This window comes from Papaver somniferum, unplaced genomic scaffold (genome assembly GCF_003573695.1).
Source record: "Papaver somniferum cultivar HN1 unplaced genomic scaffold, ASM357369v1 unplaced-scaffold_7, whole genome shotgun sequence".
NCBI classification, from domain to species: domain Eukaryota; kingdom Viridiplantae; phylum Streptophyta; class Magnoliopsida; order Ranunculales; family Papaveraceae; genus Papaver; species Papaver somniferum.
Genome location: NW_020649859.1, coordinates 714,681 through 738,804, shown reverse-complemented (window position 1 = coordinate 738,804; position 24,124 = coordinate 714,681). Strand labels below are relative to the sequence as shown.

The 24,124-nt window shown below is 36.7% G+C and overlaps 1 protein-coding gene across 1 annotated transcript; it reads right to left on the bottom strand.

The window, feature by feature from the left end:
* Positions 1-6,534: 6,534 nt before the first annotated feature.
* LOC113343916 (vacuolar sorting protein 39-like) lies at positions 6,535-13,550 on the bottom strand. Its single transcript, XM_026588009.1, has 13 exons — positions 12,981-13,550; positions 12,194-12,405; positions 11,720-11,851; positions 11,480-11,620; positions 10,969-11,081; positions 10,411-10,846; positions 9,859-10,188; positions 9,492-9,713; positions 8,860-9,102; positions 8,100-8,543; positions 7,828-7,926; positions 7,381-7,600; positions 6,535-6,814 (listed from the first exon to the last, which is right to left on the bottom strand). The coding sequence occupies exons 1-12, from the start codon at positions 13,411-13,413 to the stop codon at positions 7,400-7,402; spliced, it is 3,006 nt and encodes a 1,001-aa protein (XP_026443794.1). The 5' UTR covers positions 13,414-13,550; the 3' UTR covers positions 6,535-6,814; positions 7,381-7,399.
* Between the last annotated feature and the right edge of the window lie 10,574 nt (positions 13,551-24,124).

Sequence of the window (24,124 nt, the reverse complement as noted above, 5' to 3'; positions counted from 1 at the left end):
ATTTTGGTTGGCGTATTTATAAATTTTCTACTAAGAAATCTAAGAATATTTCGTGCCACTACTATATTGTCTTTATTCTCAAAATTTTATATTATGATTTGGCAGACAGTTAGTTGGATTCAATCTCAATGGTTTGCCGGTAACCGTCGAAACGTTGATTCAATAGTTTAATGGTGAACGTCAAAAGAAAAGAGAAATGTAACCACCTTTTTGATTACTCTTTTACACTACTGGTTTTCTTAAGCATACACTGCTGGTTATTCTCTGTACAACTCTTTTTTGTTTTTATTTTCTGATAAGAATGCTGAATATATTAATATTTTTTTTAATATATTACTATTATACAAAGATCTCTAATTTATGCATACAAAAAATACCCACATTTAAGCCGTGGTACCATGCTCCTTCAACAGCTACCCTAATTCCGAATGTGGAAACTTCGACGAACGTCTGTATAAGGTGACATATGGAGATGATATTGATTCATTTGGAAAATTCGGAACAAAAACATTAACGATGGTAAAAAATGGTCAAAATGTGGAAATAAATGAATTTCTACTTGGATGAGCCGATGAAAGCGAAAATATCGTCGTCAAACATGTTGATGGACTAATGGGAATGAGTCAGCGCGAAACATCTTCCTTGACATTATTGGAAGGTAGATATGGTTTCGGCATAGTTTCTTATTGCCTCATCGAGAAGATAAATGAACGGGATGAAAGCTCTACGTTAATATTTGGAGACCAATCCTTCACCAACAACTTGTTTTACACACCCTTGACACCAATACCGAGTATTTATTGCATTATTTGGTGAATTTTGTAGATATCAGCGTACAGGGTCTAAGTCTTTTCATTGAGGGTCTAAGTCTTCCTATTTGGTGAATCTGGTAGTACCCAGACTTAGCTCCCTGAATTTTCCTATGTGGAAGTTCGTGAAGAATACCGTAGTACGCCATTGGACTTGATTGTACTATCGATAACATGCTTATTCACTATGATCTATGCTACAAGGCAAACAAATATGAATTAGAGAAACATCCATTCGTGACTTTTAATTTCCAAGACAAAATGAAAATTTGATTTTGAAAATCCATCACATTGGGAAATATAATAAAATTCTTCGTTTTATCAATAAACTGATCAAGAGCCTAAATTGTATTTATTTTCCTACAACTTATCTTTTAAAGTGAAAACAATGATGTTTCCTGAAATATGTTTGTTCTTTCTCTCCTCATATTTCTCTGAAATGTGCAAATAGTGAGAGCATCACCCACTCGAACATATTTAGAACTATAATAATGACACAAAAATAGTGGTTATTAACGAAATTATGAAGTTCAAGAAGTACATAATTCATATGACAATAATGATACACTAAGCTCTGTATGATGACTGAATATATCTTGTCTGACATATATTATGATATGTTCTTGATGTCAGTTTAAACGATTAAAATGAGACTATATGTAATAAGGATGCAACTTGCCTGAAAAGACTATGATATGGAAAGAAAGTGCTAGAGATCTCATATGATAAGCGATAAGACCAACATAATTTACTTTTCTAATTAACTTGTTCGACTGTGATTTTTACCGTAGAATGACTAGAATGATTATTTCACAAAACGTATTTGTTCTTTCTGGACGTCAAATTATTTGAAAATATGCAAATACTGAAAGTATCAGAAAGTAAAATACAGAGATAATATTATTATATTATTTGGGTTTTAATAATTTTTCAGTTTACGATAGTCTTTCAAAGTTAGTTTTAAGAGAAGGTGAACTTGAAGCCAAATGGGAGATAGGATGTAACGATAAAACAGTTCAATTGTTTACATTAATGGATAAAACAAAAAATAAATACAACAGAGATTTTCCAATAAACAAAGTCAAACATGACCAGAACAATAATTAGAAGAAAACATGCTACAATTATGGCGAAGAAAACAATACAAAAGAATGTCAAAAACCTATTCAGGTCTTTTGTTATACCTGTATTAATATAATATACACTAATCCGTGGATTGTCCATATAATCTAATAAACAATATTTTAGGAAACCTGATCCGCTAGATAAAAACTAATATTGTCCCGAATATTTTATTTTTCTACAACTTATCTTTGTGAAAACAATGATATTTTCTGAATTAGGTTTGTTATTCCTCTCTTCATTTTCCTCTGAAATGTGAAAATAGCGAGAGCATCACCCACTCTGGCGAAGTTAAGAAAACAATAATACTGACACAAAAATAGAAGTTATAGCGAAACTATGAATTTCAAAAAGTGCATTGTTTATATGACAATAATGCTATAGTTATAGTAAACAGTGTATAATGACTGAATTTATCTTGTTTGGCATATATTATGATGTGTTCTTGATACAGTCAGTTTAGGCGGTAAAAAATGAGGCACTATATAACAGAGAGACAACTTGTTTGGCAAAAATATGATATGGAAAGAAAGTTCCGGAGACCTTACATGATAGGCGATAAGACCAATGTAAATTACTTCTCTTAACTTGTTTGACTGTGATTTTCACCGTAGAATGACTTGAATGATTATTTTATGAAATGTGATTTAAAATATGCAAATACTGAAAGTATCAGAAAGAAAAATACAGAGAGAATACTATTTTAGTCTTTGGGTTTTAGTAGTTTTTCTGTTTGCTATAGTCTTTCAAAGTTAGGTTTAAGAGAAACTGAACTTGAAGTCAAATGGGAGATATGATGTAAAGATAAACAAGTTCAACTGTTTACATTGATGGATAAAACATAAAATAATTACAACAGAGATTTGCTAATAAACAAAGTTTGGCATCACCAAAAGAACCAGAAGAAGAAGAAGAAGAAAACATGCTACAACTGTGGTGAAGATCACAATACAAAAGAATGTAAAAAACCTACTCCAGAATTTTGTTATATATACCTGTAAGAAATCTAATATACACCAATTTCTGGATTGTCCCTATGGAAAACAAAGATGCATGTTATGTTTGAACTTGAGGCATTTTGCTCAAAATTGACCGACACCTCACTAGGATTATGCTAGTGAGCTTGGGAGGGAAGAATTTGTCCTGAAGATAATGGTATTGTTTTATGGTGTTAAAGATGTTTGATATTGGTGGATTTTCTGAAGTTATTTGCTTGAACCTTTTGGCTGATGAGATGTTTATTGTTGTCATTGTGAAGCCTAACTTTGTAACACTGAGAAATAAACTGGGTAGCACTTATATATGATTTACAAATAGATAACAAAATTTTAATTTCGAAAACTAGACATAAAGTGTTATACGAGGGGATAACTTTGTCAGTGCTTTGATAGTAAATAGCTAACAACAATACTTTGAAAAAAAAGTGAAAAAAAATAAACACAAAAGCTAAAGCTAGGTCAGGAAATCGACACAAGTATGCTATTATAGGTTGTGGTCTTTATCAGTCATTTCCATCAAAAAACGCTCAATTCACGTCTTCCGTATATTTCGTATACCCGGAATATTAGGTAAAATTTTAAATATTACTTACTATATTATAAAATCACAACCTAGAAATAAAAAATAAAAAAACTTAAAGAATATTAAATTTGAACACTAAAAGAAATTAAGTGATGAAAGTTTAAAAACATGAAGCATATTATGAATCAATGATAGCACAATCATATATTCTTAATTCTTAAATTGGAAATTTCCAAGATAAGAGATGATGTATAAAAACTAATAACAAATTTCTAACAATACACAATACAACATTTTGAGAAAATCATTGAATTAGATTCTAGATCAACGATTACAATATTTTTGACTTACCTAGTAAAGTGGACGAACATAGAGAAGAATGAGAATCCATGTTATAATTAGATCTGTTTTTGTATTTCCACGCAATAAAAAGTCCATCTGACTAAGTAAGAGTAATATGGGGCTTGCACAGTTCGAAAATCCGCATTCTCTATTGATTAATCTCAATCGTCTTTTTTAAAGTGTCTAATCGTCTCAACAGTCCAATCTTTTTAAATCTAAGGTTAGGAAGGGTGGTATTTGATAGTGCACGTACAAGCTTGTGTCCTAATCCTCCCTCGTTAGCTTAAACAAGATTATTAATATATTTGATATTGATTTAAACTATTAGGTTTACAAATCATTGTCTTTTCTCTCGTTCTCTTCCCTTTCTAAAAAAAACAAAAATCTTAGAGTTGTCTTGCTCAGATTTGGTCCAAAAGGACCAAATCTGAGCAAGAATTTCTTTTAATTTTAAAGTTTTTGGTAGTAGGTAATGAATAAGATGTTTTTACATCTTTTCTGGTGTCTTTTGACATATTTTTTCGTCGTTTTGGGGCGATTTTTCTTCGTAGTTGTGGGGCGAGTTCTTCAAATTTTAATGGATGGTTCGTGGCTTGCTATTCTCGATTCAAAAACGTCGACGATTCATCACTACATCGCTTTCAATAGACATCCTTATTTTTGTGGATCGACAAATTTATGGGCAAATACTCATTCGTTTTAGGAGCATCTCTTATATACCGAAGAAGAATACAATCTGATTAAATGGTCGGAAATGACTTCCGAATATATCATCATCTCTCCCCTATACATAAAAAGAAATTGGATATCTTTGCAGTTTATTTCTCTTTCTCTTCGCGATCTACTTGTAATTGATGTCCTTATTTGTATTAGGATCTTGATAATTTTGTATTTTGATGTTTTTGTTATTCTTGTAAGCGAACATATAGTCACTATTTTAATTTGAATGACTTGAAATATGTTGATTGTCCAAAATAAAAAAATAAAAAAAAATACAAAACTAATTAAAATATTAACAAAAGCATATGAAGTTGAGCACCATAGATAATAAAAGTCTTAACTTTGTCAACAAATAAATAAAGGAGATTCCTCTTCCTGTTCCTCTTTAACGGTGAAATCAAGTCGGAAAACCTAATATGATGGAAACTAGTATTGCCCAGTTTTTTTTTTTAATTTTCTTGCAACTTATTTTCACATTCTTTTGTCAAAAAAATGCTGGGGATTTTTCTAAATTGTGTTTGTTGTTTCTATTTTCATTTTTTGCCAAAGCGTGCAAATAGTGAAAGCATCGGCTACTCGGATAGAAGCATGGAGACTACTACATCTATATATAACTTTTGGTTTTAGCGGTCTTTTTATTCATCAAATGAAGAAAATAGAACAACATAAATGAGATATCAATTTAAACTTACTAGGTTTGAAGGTCATTTTTTAGTAATTATTTCTCATTATCAATTTTGGTTGGCGTATTTATAATTAAATACACTTAAAGCTAAGAATATTTCATATCACATGATGTATGTATTGTTGTAATATCAAAACTTTGTGTCATGAGTGGGTAAATATTGGTTTGGACTCAATCTCAAATGGTTTACCAGTTTGTTAAAACCTTAATTTAAAAGTTCACCGGCAAATGATTAAAAAGAAAATCTTTCGAGCTACTTGATGTACTATTCTCTGCACTATATTTTTCTTAAATAAAAAAGGGTAAATATATTAAAGAAAATGTTCAAACGATATTAGAAGCCTTATCGTCGTACAAAAGATCTCCAAGACAAATTGGATCATTTGCAAAGTATCCAAATTTGAACACAAAGTATAAGTTTAATTTTTTTTTTTGAAGTGGAAAGGATATATTGAAAGAGAAAAAAAAATGTACATGATATATACAAGGTCATAAGACCGTCACAAAGAGAAAAAGCATAAAAACTCTAGGTTCTCACAATGTCCTCCCAAAGCATAAAAACTCTAGGTTCTCACAATGTCCTCCCACTGGTGTATGACCTGAGAAGCAGAAAAACTTTTGAAAACATCCGAATTTGTGCTCCAAAGATGAATCCATTGTTTGATAGCAATCTCAAGCTCATAATTGGATTTATCCATTGTTTGATAACAAAACCTTGGGAGGTACGATTTTATTCGATAGAATCGATGAGCCTCCCATTCTGGGTCTCCTTCAGATTTGTCGACCATTGAAGAAACAGACATTCCTTTTCTGCTTCTCTTTGAGAGTGAAGTCTATTTTGGTTGGCGTATTTACAAATTTCTTTTCTACTATAAGGCTAAGTCTTATGATCATTCAAGATTCAAGATCAAAGTAACTGCTTTAACGTCTAGTCTAGTAGTATCAAGTTCTGTGCACCCAACCATTTGGCGTAAAAAAATTTCACTTCTTTGCCCAACTATTGGGCTCAGAGAATCTGAGCCAACATATCCGTTCTGATGATCCAACGGCTCCACACTTTTGTCCCCAACTATTGGGCCCAGAGAATCTTTATTCATTAGACTTGGCTCATAATTCAAGTTGACATGAATTCAAGTTTTTGCTGGACATGAATCACCATAGCCTGAAAGTTGACATTATTTCATATAAATATTATCAAACTATCGTCTACTTCATCATGATCGACAGATTGTTGGTTGGATTCAATCTCATTTTATTTCTACTCTTACCATTTGACTTCCCACATAATGGTGGATTGAACTTCGCCAGACGGATAACAATATTTTAAGTCACAGATATATCATAAGAACTCATTATATATAACAAACAATATAATACACAAGAATCTGTCTCTATCTGTTTGATTTACATAAGGAATTTGAGAGAAGAAAAGGTATTATAACACATACAACAGACATTCTCCTACACCGAAGATACTCGACTTTAAACCAAAAACATTAAGGAAGTGACCAGAACCAACACTCAGAGACATATCAGTTTATCCAACGGATCTGGTAAATCATAAGCACAGTGAGCTACTGCTTTTGCTCGGAAAAAAAAATCCGATTGTGCCCACCTGACAGGTTAATAAAAGTAGCTCAGACTTATTAACAAAAAGTTACAGTATAAGAGTGATCTAACGAGTGCAATTACTTGCAATATCAAGAGCTAGCCTTGTGTTTTGAGTTTAACAAGGATACAGTAGCAAACATTGTGAGCATTAAGTGAGTTTTGTCTCAAGTGTTAGATCGAAAGCCTCATAGTGTGAGTCGCTTGGATTGAAAATCATTTTAGCTGCAAAGTTCAACTGGCAAGCACTTTTTTTTTTCACCATTTGACTTCCCACTAATCTCTATAACAGCAACCGCTCTTGACCCATGTTACGTGGGCAAAAAATAACACACAAAGTAGGATTTAAAGAGCCAGGTAGTTGACAAGAATGATGATAGTGAACAAACTTAATGTAACAAGGATTCCTGCTGCATAAACGGCTATATCTACTTCTAGTCTTTTCATGAGTGCATGCTAGCAAATATCAATGGCCTCAGAATTGCTGTTAAAGCATATGATGAGAAGACTTATTTGCTTCCAGTTGTGACTAAGAAATGCAAAGATAAGATAAGAAGCTTCCATTTAACTTACCCATCTGAATGGCTTCAAACTATCCTCGCTGTCTAGAAGATCCACCTCTTACGGCCTTTATACTTTGAGAATCTTTGAAGCAAACAAAGTGAACGAGCGTGGTCCCGTTAGGATAGACAGCAAAAACACTGGCTCCTATTTTCTTGTGGCAAAGGTAGCATGTGCTATCGCTGTTGATCTTCACCACAGCTTTTCGTTGCTCGTAAAGCTCTTCTTTCACCTGTTCAACAAACTTGAATTAGATACTGGAGCCTAAATCAGCATTATGATTTGAGCGAATAATCAGTATCATCAAGTGGCTCCTGAATTATGTTTACTGAGTCTCAACAAAGCCTCAGTAAGTCTCAAAAACTTAAAACCAGATAGTACAATTTCAAGTTTTGAAAACTAATGTTCTGACTAAACTCGAATCCTTTAACCCTGATCTTAAAAAACTGATACACTTACCTGTAAGTTCTCATTGTATCTCAAGCTTCTGATCACTGAAAAGTAGCGACGATTTTCACTAGATTTCTTCACAATTGGTTCCAGAAATGTAAGCAGGTTCTGTTCACATAAATTGATCCACGTCATACAAAGGAAATATAAAGTGAAATCAAGAATAAAGGGGTAATTCTCTGAAAAAGATGCTACGAACTAAACTAGGCTTTGTTCAATAATCATCCTGTACATTTGGTGAACTTAAGTAATAAGATTCTGCTCTACATTATATTCCTCACCTGTATCTTTGTTTCTCTTGGTAAGAGTTTAAGAGCCTGAGCTCCATTAATTTTATCCCATTTTTGACCCAACAGGTTTAAGGCTTCATCCAGCATAATTGGACCACCTTCTTGGTTTGGCTCATCTCCGTCGTTATCACTTCGTCCACTATCGACGCTGCTGGAACTGAATCTTAAATCCTCTGCACTGTCAATTTGGGCAATTTTTTTAACAGTACGACCAACTTTAGCTTTTGTAGAACCAACCTTGTGGTTGACCCCAGTACTCTGAGGTAAATCTACATTCATGATGCTATTTTCGAACTCCTTTGTCGTTCTTACAGGATTAAGATATATTTGCAGAAGTGTCAGATAGATGTTACTCGACGTTTTAGAAGCCCGTTGGCTCTGCGAAGCTTCGTAAACACGGTCGCAGTAAGCCAGCGCAAGCTCAGGAACATGAAGCTACAAAAAGTATCACCATGAGTGGATATTAATCACAGGAATCCGACATAAAGAATGACAAGCCCTATTTGTGTACTTTAGCATTTTGCAGATTTGATTATATATTCAAATATTTGCACAAGTGCATTAGATTGTAAGAATCAGAAAGATTTCAACTACCATAAAATTCCATTGAGTGGAGTAACTGTTGCAAAGATGAGAAGTTTTTTTTTTTGATCAGAAAAGATAAGAAGTTTGTTGACATATAAAGAAAAAAAGCATCTTCTTATCAATTGGAAGCAAGGTTAATTGTCTTGTGTTGGAATAAAAAAATTACCTTGTGAACATAAATAGACAACGCAAGCTGGTGCTGATTCATCATCCCTAGTAGAATTGCACGTTCCTCATATAAACCGTCTGGAGGAAGGCGCTTTAACACAGCTTCAGAGGTATATCCAGAGATTTTTTCTAAAGCAGCTAGTAGCTTTTTTCGTATAGGGGAATAAGTTTTCTCATCCCATTTCTTCCGAGTCATTAGGACTGAGTACCAGTTGAGTACTTCTGAGAGATAGAGTTGAACCTGCCATACTAGCTCTTATTAGTTCACAGAATGGAAAAATCAGAACACGTCCTTGGATAATATGCAAGAATAAGCAACAGAACTGTTAGCTAATCTTTCTAATCATGTTTCTTTAAGGACCGGTTTTGCAATTATGGTCCTTCTATACAAAGACCATTGGTTACTCTACTCATGTTTCTGGTGGACTCAGCTTGTGTCTAGTTCTATTGTCATCTGTTTATACAAAACCAGGACTCTTCCATGCCATGTTACTTATTGGTACTCTAGATGGGAGGCTACAAGCAGATAATAGCTGTCGTACAGAAAACCAAATGAAGTCATTTGACCCGTTCCTTAAATAGATTAGTTGAAAGAAGGGCGAAGTCAAAGAATTCGAGCAAGGTACTCACCAGTTCATTCTGCAAATCTGAGGAGATCTCACTTTCGTTCACTGAAATTAAAAGCTCCAAATATCTACCCTGCATGTTTGGTGCATGCTGTTTCAAGTATGAATTCACCAACTCAGCCTGGATATTTCCAGAAGATAACAGCTCGATTGTTTGTGTTGGGCAGCTTTCTAGAACACGCATTGAGTACTCCAAAACCAGAATTGGATCAGTTGAACAAAGAGGCTGCAAGAAAGAGAATTGATTCAGAAAATTTTACATTCGTGAATTTCTTCGTCCTTCAATTCCAAATAAATCTTTGTGGTTCCAAATTAAATTGACAATCAAGGTGTTCAATACAGCGACAATAGTGAGAGATCACTGAGCATACCTTCAGATATTCAATAATCATTTCAGGATTAAACTTTTCAGAGAGCTCAGATGTTGGTTTTGCTGGATTTGGTTCTTCAACTAATTGACTTAGAAGCTTAAGAGCTTCGTGATGCATATCATGGGACTTGTAAAGTTCTAATAGTTCAGAATGGTATTTCCTTTGCTGCAGGAACTCTTCACATATTTTCACGTCGCAGTAATTAAGGTCTTTTAGAAGATCTAGTAAGGCTGCAGACTGCGTTGTAAGAACCATAACTTGGAGAAGTGCAGTATCCAGTATAGTTGCCATTTCCCTAGCACCTAAGCTGGCTTGGATTTGATGACGGCTCTGAGAATAAAGCAAATAGCACATGTTAGTATAACACACTCTTGAAAAATTCCGCCAAGTAGATGAGTTATGTAGATTTGTAACACAGGCTTGACACTTTATGAAAGTTCCTCTAGGTTTCTATTCACCTTCTCCTCGTGGACACTGGTAAATCTTCCTAGTCATTGGTCAAAAAAAGAACAAAAGATGCATAATTTGATGATAATATGCAGGGATTTATACCTTGCTCGAATTCTTTGCTCTACTAGAACGCTGTGATCTATTGCCATACTCAATAGCATCGGACACAACTTCCTCTGTTACTTCAAGGGTTGCCTTCTCAACAATTCCATACCTTTTATTATGCAAAAACTTAAACAGAGCCATAAGAACATCATAGCCCAAGTTTGGGGATTTAACCGTCATTCTTTTATCAGATTCCATGTGCGATAGGGATGATGGTGAGTCCATCTCCTGTGATGCATCTGACAAACCTGAAAAGAGATTAGGAGCATCTTCTTCCAAGTCAACTGCTATCTGAGGGTTATTGATAGAGAGTGTCTTTGGAAGAACAATTGATGGACACAATGCAAGTACATAGGTGATATCCACTGCCGATGCCAAAAACTGATCCATGGCTTCATCGTAGCTCTCATTGTCGAACAAGTAGTGCCCGTAACTGGCAAATATCAATACAAGGAAAGTTAGAAGGACATATTGAATATAAGTGCATTAGGAAACCCCTGAAGAATGTTTGAACTAAATGGTGGATAATATCACTTTTAAGGGTCAAATAATCACCGAAGGTGAATAGAATCTTCCTTTGCTAGTCGAAGCTTAATATCTTCTGGTGGGAGCAGCTTGCATAGAGCCAAAGCCTCCTCAAAATTACTAGATGCTGTCAGTTGAACAATCTGCATTATGGAAAGGTAAGATTGAAAAAGAAAGAGTATTATCAGTACACAAAGATGAAAACATAGATGTAAGGACGATACAGACAACTCACGGAAAATGCCACAAACCAAAATGTATTGAGAAGTAACGAAACGCCATGTTTAAGAGGAACTCTAGTTAAATGCAGGTTCATTATGTTAGAAGACTACCATCACTACAACCACAAGAGAGTTGAAAAAATTAAATGAAAACCAAGAAAGGGCACAACTACTCAGATCGTATAACACAGATATTTTGGACAGTCTGGCAAATTTTACATAAATGGTGAAAGAGTAACAAAAAGGAAAACCCCCATTGACCATGATAAGTCAAGTTCTCATAATTTCTGGAAAAAATTGTAAATGTTAGTGGATAATACCTGAGCACCAAGAGAAACAGGTAGCAGTCCATAAACAGAATTGTCCAATACAGCAAGTACATTGTTATTACTTTTAAGCAGATGAGTGTCACGAAGAACAACTGTCTGCACTAATGGATATGGAACTCGAAGTGATCTTATCTACAAATAAAAGCATTGGGGAAATTAGCGAAAATATCAGGCATGGGTACGACCTCATTAGTAACAAACAAAAGGTACATGAACAACTAGATAGAGCACCTCAATATGTCTTGTTAAACGAGCTATTGCGTATTGCATGTGGATGACAACAGATGCAGGAGCTTCAGACCAAGAAATGCGCCCATCTTGAAGAAGCTTCCCATTTTGATCAACAAATACTCCAATATTATCCTAAAAAGGAAACATACATTGAACATTAGCAATACTAACATAAATGATTGTACTTATCTTTCGCAAATGGGTAAAACACGTGTAAGTACTAAATCGATGTTACTTTGCCATGAATCCTGTACTTCAGAAAAGCGATGTATCTAAGCTCACTCATTCGAAATAGTCACGTGTTTTCTTTTAATGCCATATCTCTTGCCTATATTATCAGTTATCTTCTTCCAATGTATTACACATACAACAAGACTCACTCACCGACAACTTCCCCTCTTAGAACATTAATGTTTTCAAGGAGTTAAATGGGTCAAAGAGAAATCTCAACGAGTAAAGTTCAAAGAAAAATACCTTCCCTAAAATCAGCTCACCAGAAGGAAGAGAAACAACTAACGGAGGGGCAATCCTCCCAGACTGAAACACTTCAGTTAATGCGCCGGTCGTGCTATTTAGTATCACATATTCCCGTCTAATCCCCAAACATATATTATCACCAGACCACGCCATTGACTTCACAACATCTGGAACCCCAAAATCCTTCACCTCCACGAAGTTTTGTCCACCTAACCAGGAAAGAAGTGCAAAGATTTACTCCTTAGCTATTGCTAAATAACAAGTAAGAGCAGAAGTTATCAAATACCAACATTATAAGTTCAATGAGGGGTACCAGGTAACCTATGAAACTAAGTTTTTCCTGGAAACAAGATGGAAACACATACTTGGCTATATGTTCCCAGAGTAGTGTTCTATAAAAATTCACCATTCGCGTTTATTATTCTATAACATCGAGTTCTCGGATTGTTCTGATAACAAAATTCTTGCATTTTCACTCTTATCCGAAGCAATTGCATATTATGCACAAGAAGTGCCATTGTGCTAAACAGAAACCCAAATGACCAAGACACGAGGTTAGTCTTGTTGAGTTGTGGCAGATACTAGTTGTCTGTAGCACAAGTGATTCATGCTCCTAAGCGAGCCGGTTGCTTTGTAGCTTGTCATTCCAAAAGTATGTCAGTGCAAGTTTCTACTAATGCTAACAAATTAGCACTCCTACTAACCATAAGCACATTCTATGCCAACAACCAAGTGCAACTAAAAACAGCAGTAAAAAAAAATAAATCTAAAGCACCGAAATTACCCTCAAGTCTGAAAATGCAGACTCTTTTCTGCCGTCCAAAGCAAAGAAACCCTCTCTGATCATCCCAAGCAAACACCGACGCACCTTTGGCCTTCCCCAGAACACCAATCACCACTTCCAGATTCGGCAGCCGGTGTACCGTAATCGATTCGGACAATGAAATCAATATATTTCTTGATTCAGATAATTCCATTGAAATCAAAGATTTTTTCCAAAACCCTTTAAGGGTTTTCTCAATCACATAAGGTTCTCGCTTCAAATTACCCAGTGCTTCAGATGTTGGTGAAGATGGTGATGGTAATTCTGGTGTGTAAATTTTGAGTGAGTAATCATTACAACCTAATAGGAGTTTAGAGTTGTAAATTGAAGCTGAAATGATTTTGTTTGGGCAATTTGTTAAGAGTTGAAATGAATCATAAGCTGAGTGTACCATTTTTCTGGTGCGTAATTTTAGGGTTTTCTCTGAGGAATGGGAGATTTTGAATTATTTGATTGCTGGTTTTGGTGTGACAGTAGAAAATTGGAGGGAGAAGAAATTGGAGAAGAAATGGAAAGGGAAAGTGAACTGTAAAGGTGTTATTGAAGTGTAAGATTGAGATTGATCGATAACTTTAAATATTTGCAAGGGTTTTTTGTTAAATGGATTCATCTTTTATTTTTTTTGATCAGACGGACAGTTGTTTGTTTGCAGCTGACTCGGCGTCTGGGTCTGAGTCAATCCCTGATTCGGTCCGAGTCAGTAATTAGACAGTTTGTTTTTCATTTTTCATAACCCCTGACTCGCGATCTGACTCGCTGTCAACCTCTGACTCGGACCCTATGGACTCAGGTGCGAACTTACCCCTGACTCAATCGCCCAAACCCCTGATTCGTAAGAATATACGAAAATATCCTCGATCCTTTAAATCACATTTTTCATTTCCTTTTTCTTTTCCTCGTTTCTTCAGTCCAGGTTTTTCAATCGAGAGCAGAGATGGAAGATGGGGAAAAACCCTAGATTTGATGTCTCCTTCATCCTCTCTCAACAAATCCACTAATATCATCATCTCCTTCATCAGTTTCGACTAATCTCTCCATTCTTTCAAGTCATCAGCTTGTTATAAAAGAGTCATCAACATCAGGTATAATTTCAACATCCATAATCCTTCGTCCATATGTTTTATATCATTTTCATATGGGTTTTTGATGATTTTGGAAGATGGGTTTTTCCTGTATTCTGATTTGAATTCTTAATTGGCTTCAAGGGGGAAGGAAATAAGGAAGAGGGACGAAGATTAGAGTTTTGTGAAGGTATAATAGTTTCTTCCTTCCATGTTGTTTTCTTTTAGAGCCAGGGGTTTCCTATGCACATACTCACTGGATTACTTTGTTCTTATAGGATGGTTTGCTTTGTTGGTTGAGTATTTGATGGATGTTTTTTAGCTTTTAGATGGTGTTTGTGAAAATGCCAAGTAGAGAAGTATGATCATTATGCATGATAACATATGGATTTTTCAATTATAGATTCCATGTACTGTTATTAGCATGTTTTTAGTTGATTTGGATGCCTTTGATTAATAATCAATCTGCTTTGAAACAATCACTCTTGAGCATCCTTTGCATGGACCATTATGCATTGATAGATATCGATACCAATATCAACATCTTATATTGTTCAATGCGCAAATACTAATGAAAAAAAATAAGAAGTGGTATAAGTAGTTCAGAATATCATTTAGAAAGTGTTTTAGTTTCCCCTGAAGCTGCATTTTGTGTTTCGATTTGGCTATGTTATTTTGGTTTTGAACCTTTCTAACTATACGGTATGTTAACAATATCGATTTATTTTTTGTTTATCTTTTTGTCATCAGAAGTTGAACAAGTTACTATTCTTAGAAGTTGAACAAGATTTCTTCCTATATTTCTATGAAAGTATTATTACATAGTAGACTATTATGGTTCACAATATCTTATCGTAATGGCGGCTGTATTTGTAGTCCTTGTGACATTTACTACGGTACCGTTGTGTCAGATGGTTAAAATTGAAGAAATGAAGTCCTGATAATCTATTAGTTTTTGTTGGTCTCACTCATATGGGCTATGGGTTTAGGAGGATCTCCTTTTTGCACATTTTTGTATGTAAATGGAGGTTTCATTATGCAGAGGTGTCATTTATACCTTATGCCCATGAAATGTTCGTTTTAAATTTGGAATCCTAGGTTCTGTATAAACACCTTATACTTGAGAAATTTATATGGGCTTTGTGCAAATAAACGGATTGACGAAAGGATTTGGATTGCAGTCTATGAATTGTCTCGTTATCACTTAAATTGCTTCTGATATATAGTTACATTTTCATGCTGTTGTTGATTTCATTTTAAAAAGTGGTTGTGATGTTCCCATTTTCTAAAAGCGTTATTTACTGCAGGCTACTTAGTCCAAACAGATAGCTGTCTTGATACCCTTATTACTTTGTAGCTAGTATCCCAATGGGGTTTAAAGCTCTTTGTGAATCCTCCTCAAATGATATTTTTTTGTTTAGTGGAGGTATTCTAGTATCTGTGAGTGATAGATTATAGTGTAAATCCTCCTCAAATGATATTTTTCTGTTTGTTTAACTCAAATTTTATTATTGCTTGTAGGTCTTTCTTATAATACCGATGACCAGCAACTTAAGGAAGCATTCAACAACTTTGGTGAAGTTACCGACGGTTAGTGACTATTGTTTGTTCTTTTCACATCTTGTTTATTGGTTGCAATGGTTTTGCCCATTCTTGTTTCTAAGAGCACCGAGCTTTTCTTAGGATATATATAGTTTGCCTGCTCTTTTGGCACAAGAAAGTAATCAAGTAAAATTAAATTATGTATGTACCATTGTATTGTGAGATCCTGAGATTTAAATGTAAAATATTGCTGAGATAAGGAAAATTACACTCGTGTTTTCTTACATAAAATGTTCAATACTTATTGGATCATTTAATGTACAGTTAGAGTTATCACAGACAGAAACTGGGAGGTCGGGGGGCTTTGGATTTGTCAGCTACACTTCTGAGAAAATGTCGGTTGAGGTCTAGCTTCTATACGGTCAGGTATAAAAGTGAACGGAATTAGTACATCTGCAGTTATTCAATTAGTTATGCCAGTGATCTTGGTGGAAGGACTAGTGTAAGCTATGCCAATGAGAGACCTTCCGAACTAGTGGGAATTTTGAGGCGTCTTATTGATTACTCGCAGTTTTCCCCTTATAACAATCCCATTATGTACAAATTACAATTGAACTTCTACTGAACATATTATTATTGGTGAATAAACACCATGTATGTATGTATTTGTTTAAAGTTAAAGGTTAAAAATGAAAATGATGCAAAGTTAGCCCATTCTGTACAAGGCATTTTCTGTCCAAAAATATCTAGTCAGCTGAGTCAGGTCTGACTCACAAAACAAACATATTTTCTGACTCAGACCTTAGTGAGTCAGATTCAGATGAGTCAGGTGATTCACTCAGATCCAAATGTTTCAGATCTAGACAACTCAGATGAGTCAGCTGCAAACAAACAAGGTGTGAGTTGGGTCATCTTTTGTATAACCGGAAGACAAAATCCGTAACGAAATCTAGAGCCTGATCATGACATTTACCCCAACAAATTGAAAATTCCTAAAAGATTTGGTGGATGCACAATCAACAAGCAAGTCGAAAGTTGCAAAAGTAGAGTTACCATCAACTAGGATAAACAAAGTTCGAAACAACCGGTCATTAGTAGAACAGCCAGTAAACTATAGGGCACTCTATGGTGACTACTGCGTCAGTACAGTATAGAGCCTAAAATTGCTGTGCTATGCGTTGAAGGGACTTGCCGTGTTATTGCAAGTGGAATGACACAAAATGACAATTAATAGTTGATGTGCACACGGGAAACTAAATAATGAACCCTGTTTTGCCAGAGATGCGATTTACTGAATGTCGACAAGGCTTAGAATAAAGAAAACTTCAATTAATGTCATTTGCAAGATGCGGTATATATAACAATTTCTGTTTCCTTTTTGTTGGACGGATGTGCATCATGATTGGGTGTGTCCCAATTTAATACTAATATATTAAATCTTTAACTATACCGAACTCTGATAATGTAAGAAGAAGACACCACCTTTAGGGTCCGGGTCGAGTGGTACCCGAAAGGCCCGGACCCATTGGCACCCCTAGGCTTGAGATTTTGGTTTCCTTATCTCCATGTCGATCCAATTATTTTAATGCAAACACGGACCGGTGTAGTGGTACGCATCTTTGTACCCGTGGTTTTCATCTGCATTTAATTTTGTAGCCGGATATTTGAGGCCGAAAGCAGTATCGATCACATGTTCCCATTTGAATCATTTGTGCCACACCTTATCCCAGTTCTACTAGGAGCAGTCTTACTGGGTAAATTTATAATTATCTATTTATGATTATCTATAATCATAAATAGATAAATGATTTTAGTATAATAATTTTTATAATTAATTTTCACAAGCACTTTTCTCTAATAATTAATTATTTTTGAAAAATGTCTTAAAAAAGTGAGATGAAAAACCAATGATCTATAAGACTTTTTCCTAAGTCCCCAATTGTTTTTTAACACGTTTAATTGGGGGCCTTCTTCTGGAGGACTGTTTGTACCCATAAATATTTCTAGGCATTAAACACGATGATTTTGGTGATGATGATGAAACTAGGGTTAATGACACAAAACAACAGGAATAGCTGAGGCACGAATTTTACGTGGTTCGGCAAATGTTTTCTACATCCACGGACGAATCCCCGTAGGGAGAGATATTTCATCGATGTGATTACAATTGGTTTTTGATCCCTTTTAGGATTTGCTGGTGTATTTTCCTCTATCAGGGCCTCCCCTTTAGGGTTGAGATTCCCCTCTATTTATATAGTAGAATACATGGGTTAAACCCTAATTTCGAGATGAACTTCCTCTACAAGTAACTTGGTCAGCAAGTCATCCAGAATCTTCTTTCAGAGTTTTTGCACTGGATTGGTGGAAACGGGCCAAATCGACATGGGCTTGCGGGTTTGACCAACGACTTTGACTGGCAGACTGCCTGACTGGAGACATGGATGGAAGCTCGGCTGGATGCCGGTTGGCAGCATTGCTGGCAATATGGCTTCGACAATTGACCGAAGATTGACTCTGACCTTTGACCGGGCGTTAACTTTGTCCGTTCACCGACCGGAAGATTTGGTAGCCTGCACACTGAGTTGGTTAGCTGAATGGCAGACTTGAATGAGGGCCAAATGGTGGTTAAAGTAGCAATCTGGCCCAATATGTGGTATTTTTTACTTATAGTACAAACATCGCCCCCTCTTAACCTTCAACTTGTTGTGGGGTTAAGAAGTTCCGTTTCTCTTGTTCAATGACAGATGTCGCCCCCAAGTGTGGATTATTGTTGTTGAAGTGGATGGAAACTCTCATTCACTGTTTGCGAAAATCATAACCAAGTCGCCCCCAAGTAAGGCTATTGTGATTGGAAGATCGAAGGGCAACAACACGAACCATTGTTGTAGACAAAAATTTGACTGAAGGCCGAACTGGTCTGCAAGGGAAGCGTGATACTGGCGTAGAGTAGCTGCATGAAACTGAAGTGCAATGATTGCGGGAGAGAGACGACTCGAACATCTACTGGTGAAACTGGATTCCAGTGATTGATGCGAAATAATTATATTGTTGAAAGTGAGCTGCAGTTGTTGATAAAAAAACTAGGCTGCAGTAGTTGAATCGAAATCGGGTTGCAGTGGTTGATGCGAAACTGGATTGCAGCAGTTGTGTAGAACTAGACTGGTAACAGTTGCAGCAGAACTTGACTGCGGTAAATTGGACTGCGACAGCCACATAAAAATGATTTGTAGCAGTAATGAGCAAAACTGGATTGCTACAGCTTCGAGCAAAGCTGGCAGCTGCGTTCAGCTGGACTGTAAGAGCTGCGATCAGCTGGATTACAACGGTTGCTGAGGAACTAGACTACAACAGTTCGATCAACTGGACTGTAGCAGTTACGAGTAAAACTGTACTGCATCAGTTGCATCCAACTGAGTACAACAGTCATGTGCAAAACTGGACTGCATCAGTTGCGTCCAACCGAGTGCAATAGTTGCTTAGGAACTGAACTACAACAGTTCTATCAACTGGACTGTAGCAGTTTCGAGTAAAAATGGACTGCATCAGTTGCGTCCAACTGAGTGCAGCAGTCATGAGAAAAACTGGATTGCATCAGTTGCGTCCAACCGAGTGCAGCAGTTGCTTAATTAAGAACTGGACTGTAGCGGTTCGATCAACTGGACTGTAGAAGTTTCGAGTAAAACTGGACTGCATCAGTTGCATCCAACCGAGTGCAGCAGTTGATTAGGAACTGGACTACAACAGTTCGATCAATTGGACTGTAGCAGTTTCGAGTAAAACTGGACTGCATCAGTTACTTCCAACTGAGTTCAGCAGTCATGAGAAAAACTGGACTGCATCAGTTGCGTCCAACCGAGTGTAGCAGTTGCTTAATTAGGAACTGGACTACAATAGTTCGATCAACTTGACTGTAGAAGTTTCGAGTAAAACTGGACTGCATCAGTTGCGTCCAAATGAGTGCAGCAGTCATGAGTAAAACTGGACTGCATCAGTTGCGTCTAACCGAGTGAAGTTGTTGCTTAGGAACCAGACTACAGTAGTTCGATCAACTGGACTGTAGCAGTTTCTGCGGAACTGGACTACAACAGTTCGACCAACTAGACTGTAGCAGTTATTAACGTTAATATTTGCATTAATTGCATCAAAAAATTAGGGTGTATACTCGCCCCCTCTTAATCGTGTAACTCGTTGTAGGATTAAGAAGTTCGAGTTCCCCTTATTCCGATTTCCAACAGCTGAATTTCGCATCGCACTAGGTGCTATGTAACTCGCCCCCAAGTGTATGGAGTGTTATGCAGCTCTCCCCCGAAAGAGTTATTTTAGACCATGAGGTGTTACATATTTATCCAACTAAGTGATGGTCATCCACGATGAAGTGATATGCAACTCGCCCCCAGAAGAAATCGATTGTCATGCTACTTAATGCTCGCACAAGGGTGCACTTCCTTGCTGCATCTCGCTCGAGCATGGAATGAGGTTAAAGGTTTTTCTGCTATTTGGAATTCGCGTAGGGGGACAATCCCGCTATTTCAGATGTGCGTAGAATTGATATGTGTGCATCTCCACATGACATGGCATGCGAAAACGCTCGCCACACTGTAGATATCTCATTGAACAAAAGAATGCACGATTCAATGAAATGATGCGAAAATATTTAAATTGTATTCGTACCTTGTGAGAAGTGATACTGCGACCTTGTTTATATGGTGACTAGGATGTCCACCGGCTATGTTGATGTTTCCTAGTGGTGATGATCATTGGCAGCCGAAAATGATGAATATCGATGTAGAAGAGGTGACTGTTGAAGCCGAAGATAACTTGGAAGGAACGCTGATGTTATGATGTTGTATGAGATACGACATCATGATGTAAGTGGGAGGTAGCATCACGCTGATACTATTCTGGTGAATGAAAGGTAGCTTCACGAAGACGTCATGCTATAGAAGATGGCTCGAACAACTTGACTCTGTAGCAGTGGCTATGTCTGGTGCAATTAGCTTGGCATCTCGTCTTGGTGATGACGACTTTTGGTTCGTGTCATGGTTTGAAATATTAATTGAACTTGTATTTGGGACTAGAATGCACCAGTTGAATCAAAACTGGACTGCAGACAGTTGTCGTGGAACTAGACTACAATAGTTGATGAATAACTGGACTACAACAGTTCGATCAACTGGACTGTAGCAGTTATGCGAAAAAGGACTGCAGCAGTTCGATCAACTGGACTGCAATATTTGCTGAATAACTGGACTATAACAGTTCGATCAACTAGACTGTAGAAGTTGTGCGAAAAAAAGACTGCAGCAGTTCGATCAACTGGACTGCAGTATTTTATGAATAAATGGACTACACCTGTTCGATCAACCGGACTGTAGCAGTTTTAACCAACATCGAACATGAGCATGTTGAGGATAGAAAATCGACACAATAGCGTTTGCGAACTTTGACAATGATATGGAGTTTTCACTTGATAGTGGTCGATGACCGTGTGTGATGTCGCCGCTCGGAACCTCAAAAAATAAAATTTTCAAATTCACGATTATTCACCTCCATGTCATAGGGAATTGAAAGATGATCTCAACGAGCCAAAAATCAGTCTATTCATACTTAAAAGAAAGAAATTATTGACGAAACAAGATTTCCACTTAGCGTGTCTTGTAGCTGACGTGGCACTGCTGACTGGACCACCTTAAGACGTGTACAACATAGTTACTGACGTGGCGACCAAACTGCTAACGTAGCATTGGCAGTTACTGAAGTGGCGACTATTGTTGCTGCCATAGTATGCTGATGTGGCTATCATAAGCTGACGTGTCGTGCTGACGTGAAACGTGGCATGGACGATGATGAGCTGACTGTATTGGCTGGTTTGTACCGGCTAGGTTGAACCGGATAAAGGACCGATTTAGTTCTGCCTTGTCGAACCTAAAGAGGGTGAAGAAGACTTTGACGTGGGTGAGAGAAGTATGAAGTGGGTGAAATAAACTTCTAACGTGGGTTAGCAATTCAACGGCTTGGAACGACTCAACTTGGGTCGACTCGGTTCAACTCGGTGGCTCGACTTTGGCCTGGCTCCATGGCTTGAGTTTGGCTTGGCTACTGAACTGGAGGCTCGGCTTGGCTTGACGTCGGTAATGGCTGCCGGAGTGAGCCATCGGGGTTGGCCGCTGGGGTTAGCCGCCGGCTTTTTCCTGATTTTTTTTTCCTGTTTGAAACTTTTAGCAACGCTTAGAGATGTAGGCAACTAGACAAACCTACGAACATGACAGTAGTGATTTTGACATACTACAAATTCGAATATGGGAAGCAAACTCTTCGAACTTTGGACTTGAACATGCTGCGGATTGAACATCCAGATAACAATTTTAACGATCATTGTGGCGATACAGTTCTGATGGCTTCTGAAGGTGATAGTTTCAGCAAATATCAAACTGCGAAGCTGGACTGCAGCAGTTGCGATCAACTGGACTGCAGTAACTGCGATTAACTGGAGTGCAGTAGCTGCGATCAGCTGGACTGCAGCGATTGCGATCAAAGCTGGACTGCAGCAGTTACGATCAACTGGACTGCAACAGTAATTGTTGAAGGCGTCTAAACTGCTTTTCTGTTGAATACGATTTTGTAGTTTTCTGTTCTCAACGGGAAAACACGATTCATTTTCTCGTAGATCCCCTTAGTCGGTGCCAATGTTTGTACCCGGAAATATTTCCAGGCACTAAGCACGATGATTTTGGTGATGATGATGAAACTAGGGTTAATGACACAAAACAACAGGAATAACAGAGACATGAATTTTACGTGGTTCGGAAAATGTTTTCTACATCCACGGAAGAATCCCCGTAGGGAGAGATATTTCATCGATGTGATTACAATTGGTTTTTGATCCCTTTTAGGATTTGCTGGTATATTTTTCTCTATCAAGGCTTCCCCCCTTTAGGGTTGAGATTTCCCTCTATTTATATAATAAATACATGGGTTAAACCCTAATTTCGAGATCAACTTTCTCTGCAAGCAACTTGGTCAGCAAGTCATCCAGAAACTTCCAGAATCTTTTCCAGGGTTTTTGCACTGGATTGGTGGAAACGGGCCAAATCGACATGGGTTTGCAGGTTTGACCAACGACTTTGACTGGCATACTGCCTGACTGGAGACATGGATGGAGACTGGATGGCAGCTCAGCTGAGTACTTGGCTGGATGCTGGTTGGTAGCAATATGGCTTCGATAATTGACTGATGGTTAACTTTTACATTGACCGAAGATTGACTTTGACCTTTGACCGGGCATTGACTTTGACCGTTGACCGATCGGAAGATTCGGTAGCCTGCATACTGGTGAATGAGGGCCAAATGGTGGTTAAAGTAGCAATCTGGCCCAATATGTGGTATTTTTACTCAAGGTCCTTTGACCGGGCGTTGACTTTGACTGTTGACCGGCCGGAAGATTCGGTAGCCTGCATACTGAGTTGGTTGGCTTAATGGAAGACTTGAATGAGGGCCAAATGGTGGTTAAAGTAGCAATCTGGCCCAATATGTGGTATTTTTACTCATGGTTCAAACAAGGACAAAAAAGATTACCCATACCTAATTTCAAAAGCCCCTTATCCAAATATTTTAGGTAATGGTTAATATACCCTTATTTAATTAGTGATAATCTTACTTAATTAGTGTTAATATTACTTAATTAGAGCTTAACCTTTTTTTTTCCCAGATTTGTATGAAAAGTCATCATGGAATTCAAGTATTGTTAGTCGTTATTGTCATTAAAGTGTCGTTATCACAAAGACTTTATCACAAAGTCGTTATTGTTTCAGTGACGACTCTAAAGAGTCGTTATCTTCCTCAAAGAGCTCAAAGAGTCACTAATCAGATTCGTTATTGTCTTTGAATTGTCGTTATTAGAAAGTCGTCAATGTCTAAAAAGAGTCGTTATCTTCTTTAAAGCATCATTAGTGGCACAAATGAATTAAAGGATGGTAATAATATTGAATACGACCATGACGACCCTTTACAGTTGTTATTGTCATTGGAATGTCGTTAATTTAGAGTTGTTATTTAAAAAAAATATATAAAAATAAAATAAAAAAAATAAGTAAAAAAATAATAATACGGTGACACGTGTCACAATCATATGTTAGGGTAATCTTGTCTTTTCATTATATCTGGACACCCGTTATCCTCCTCCCATGGGTGGGGATGGGAATCTAGGGCCCCTAATTGTTTTTTGAGGCCTCGATTAAACGACGTATTTTAACTCTCTCTCGATAGTTTAGAGAAAATAAGAGTAAAAAACTCAACTCAATTTTATTAAAAAAAAATAATTGATTATATTAATTTTTAAAAACAACTTTTTTTTGTTTCTGAAAATAATTAGTTTTTCAATTATGATTAAAATAATCAATTATTATAATGTTTACCAAACACATACATAATCCATTATGAACTATGTAATCTATTATAATAATGGTTACCAATGGGACGGTATGGACCAATTTTGACCTCATC

Coding starts and splice junctions, on each gene's coding strand:
- LOC113343916 (XM_026588009.1), bottom strand. CDS start 13,413: ATGGTACACTCAGCTTATGATTCATTTCAACTCTTAACAAATTGCCCA. Junction 12,406..12,980: donor CTGCATTTTCAGACTTGAGG/GTAATTTCGGTG, acceptor TTTCCTGGTTAG/GTGGACAAAACTTCGTGGAG. Junction 7,601..7,827: donor GATACAATGAGAACTTACAG/GTAAGTGTATCA, acceptor TTTGTTGAACAG/GTGAAAGAAGAGCTTTACGA.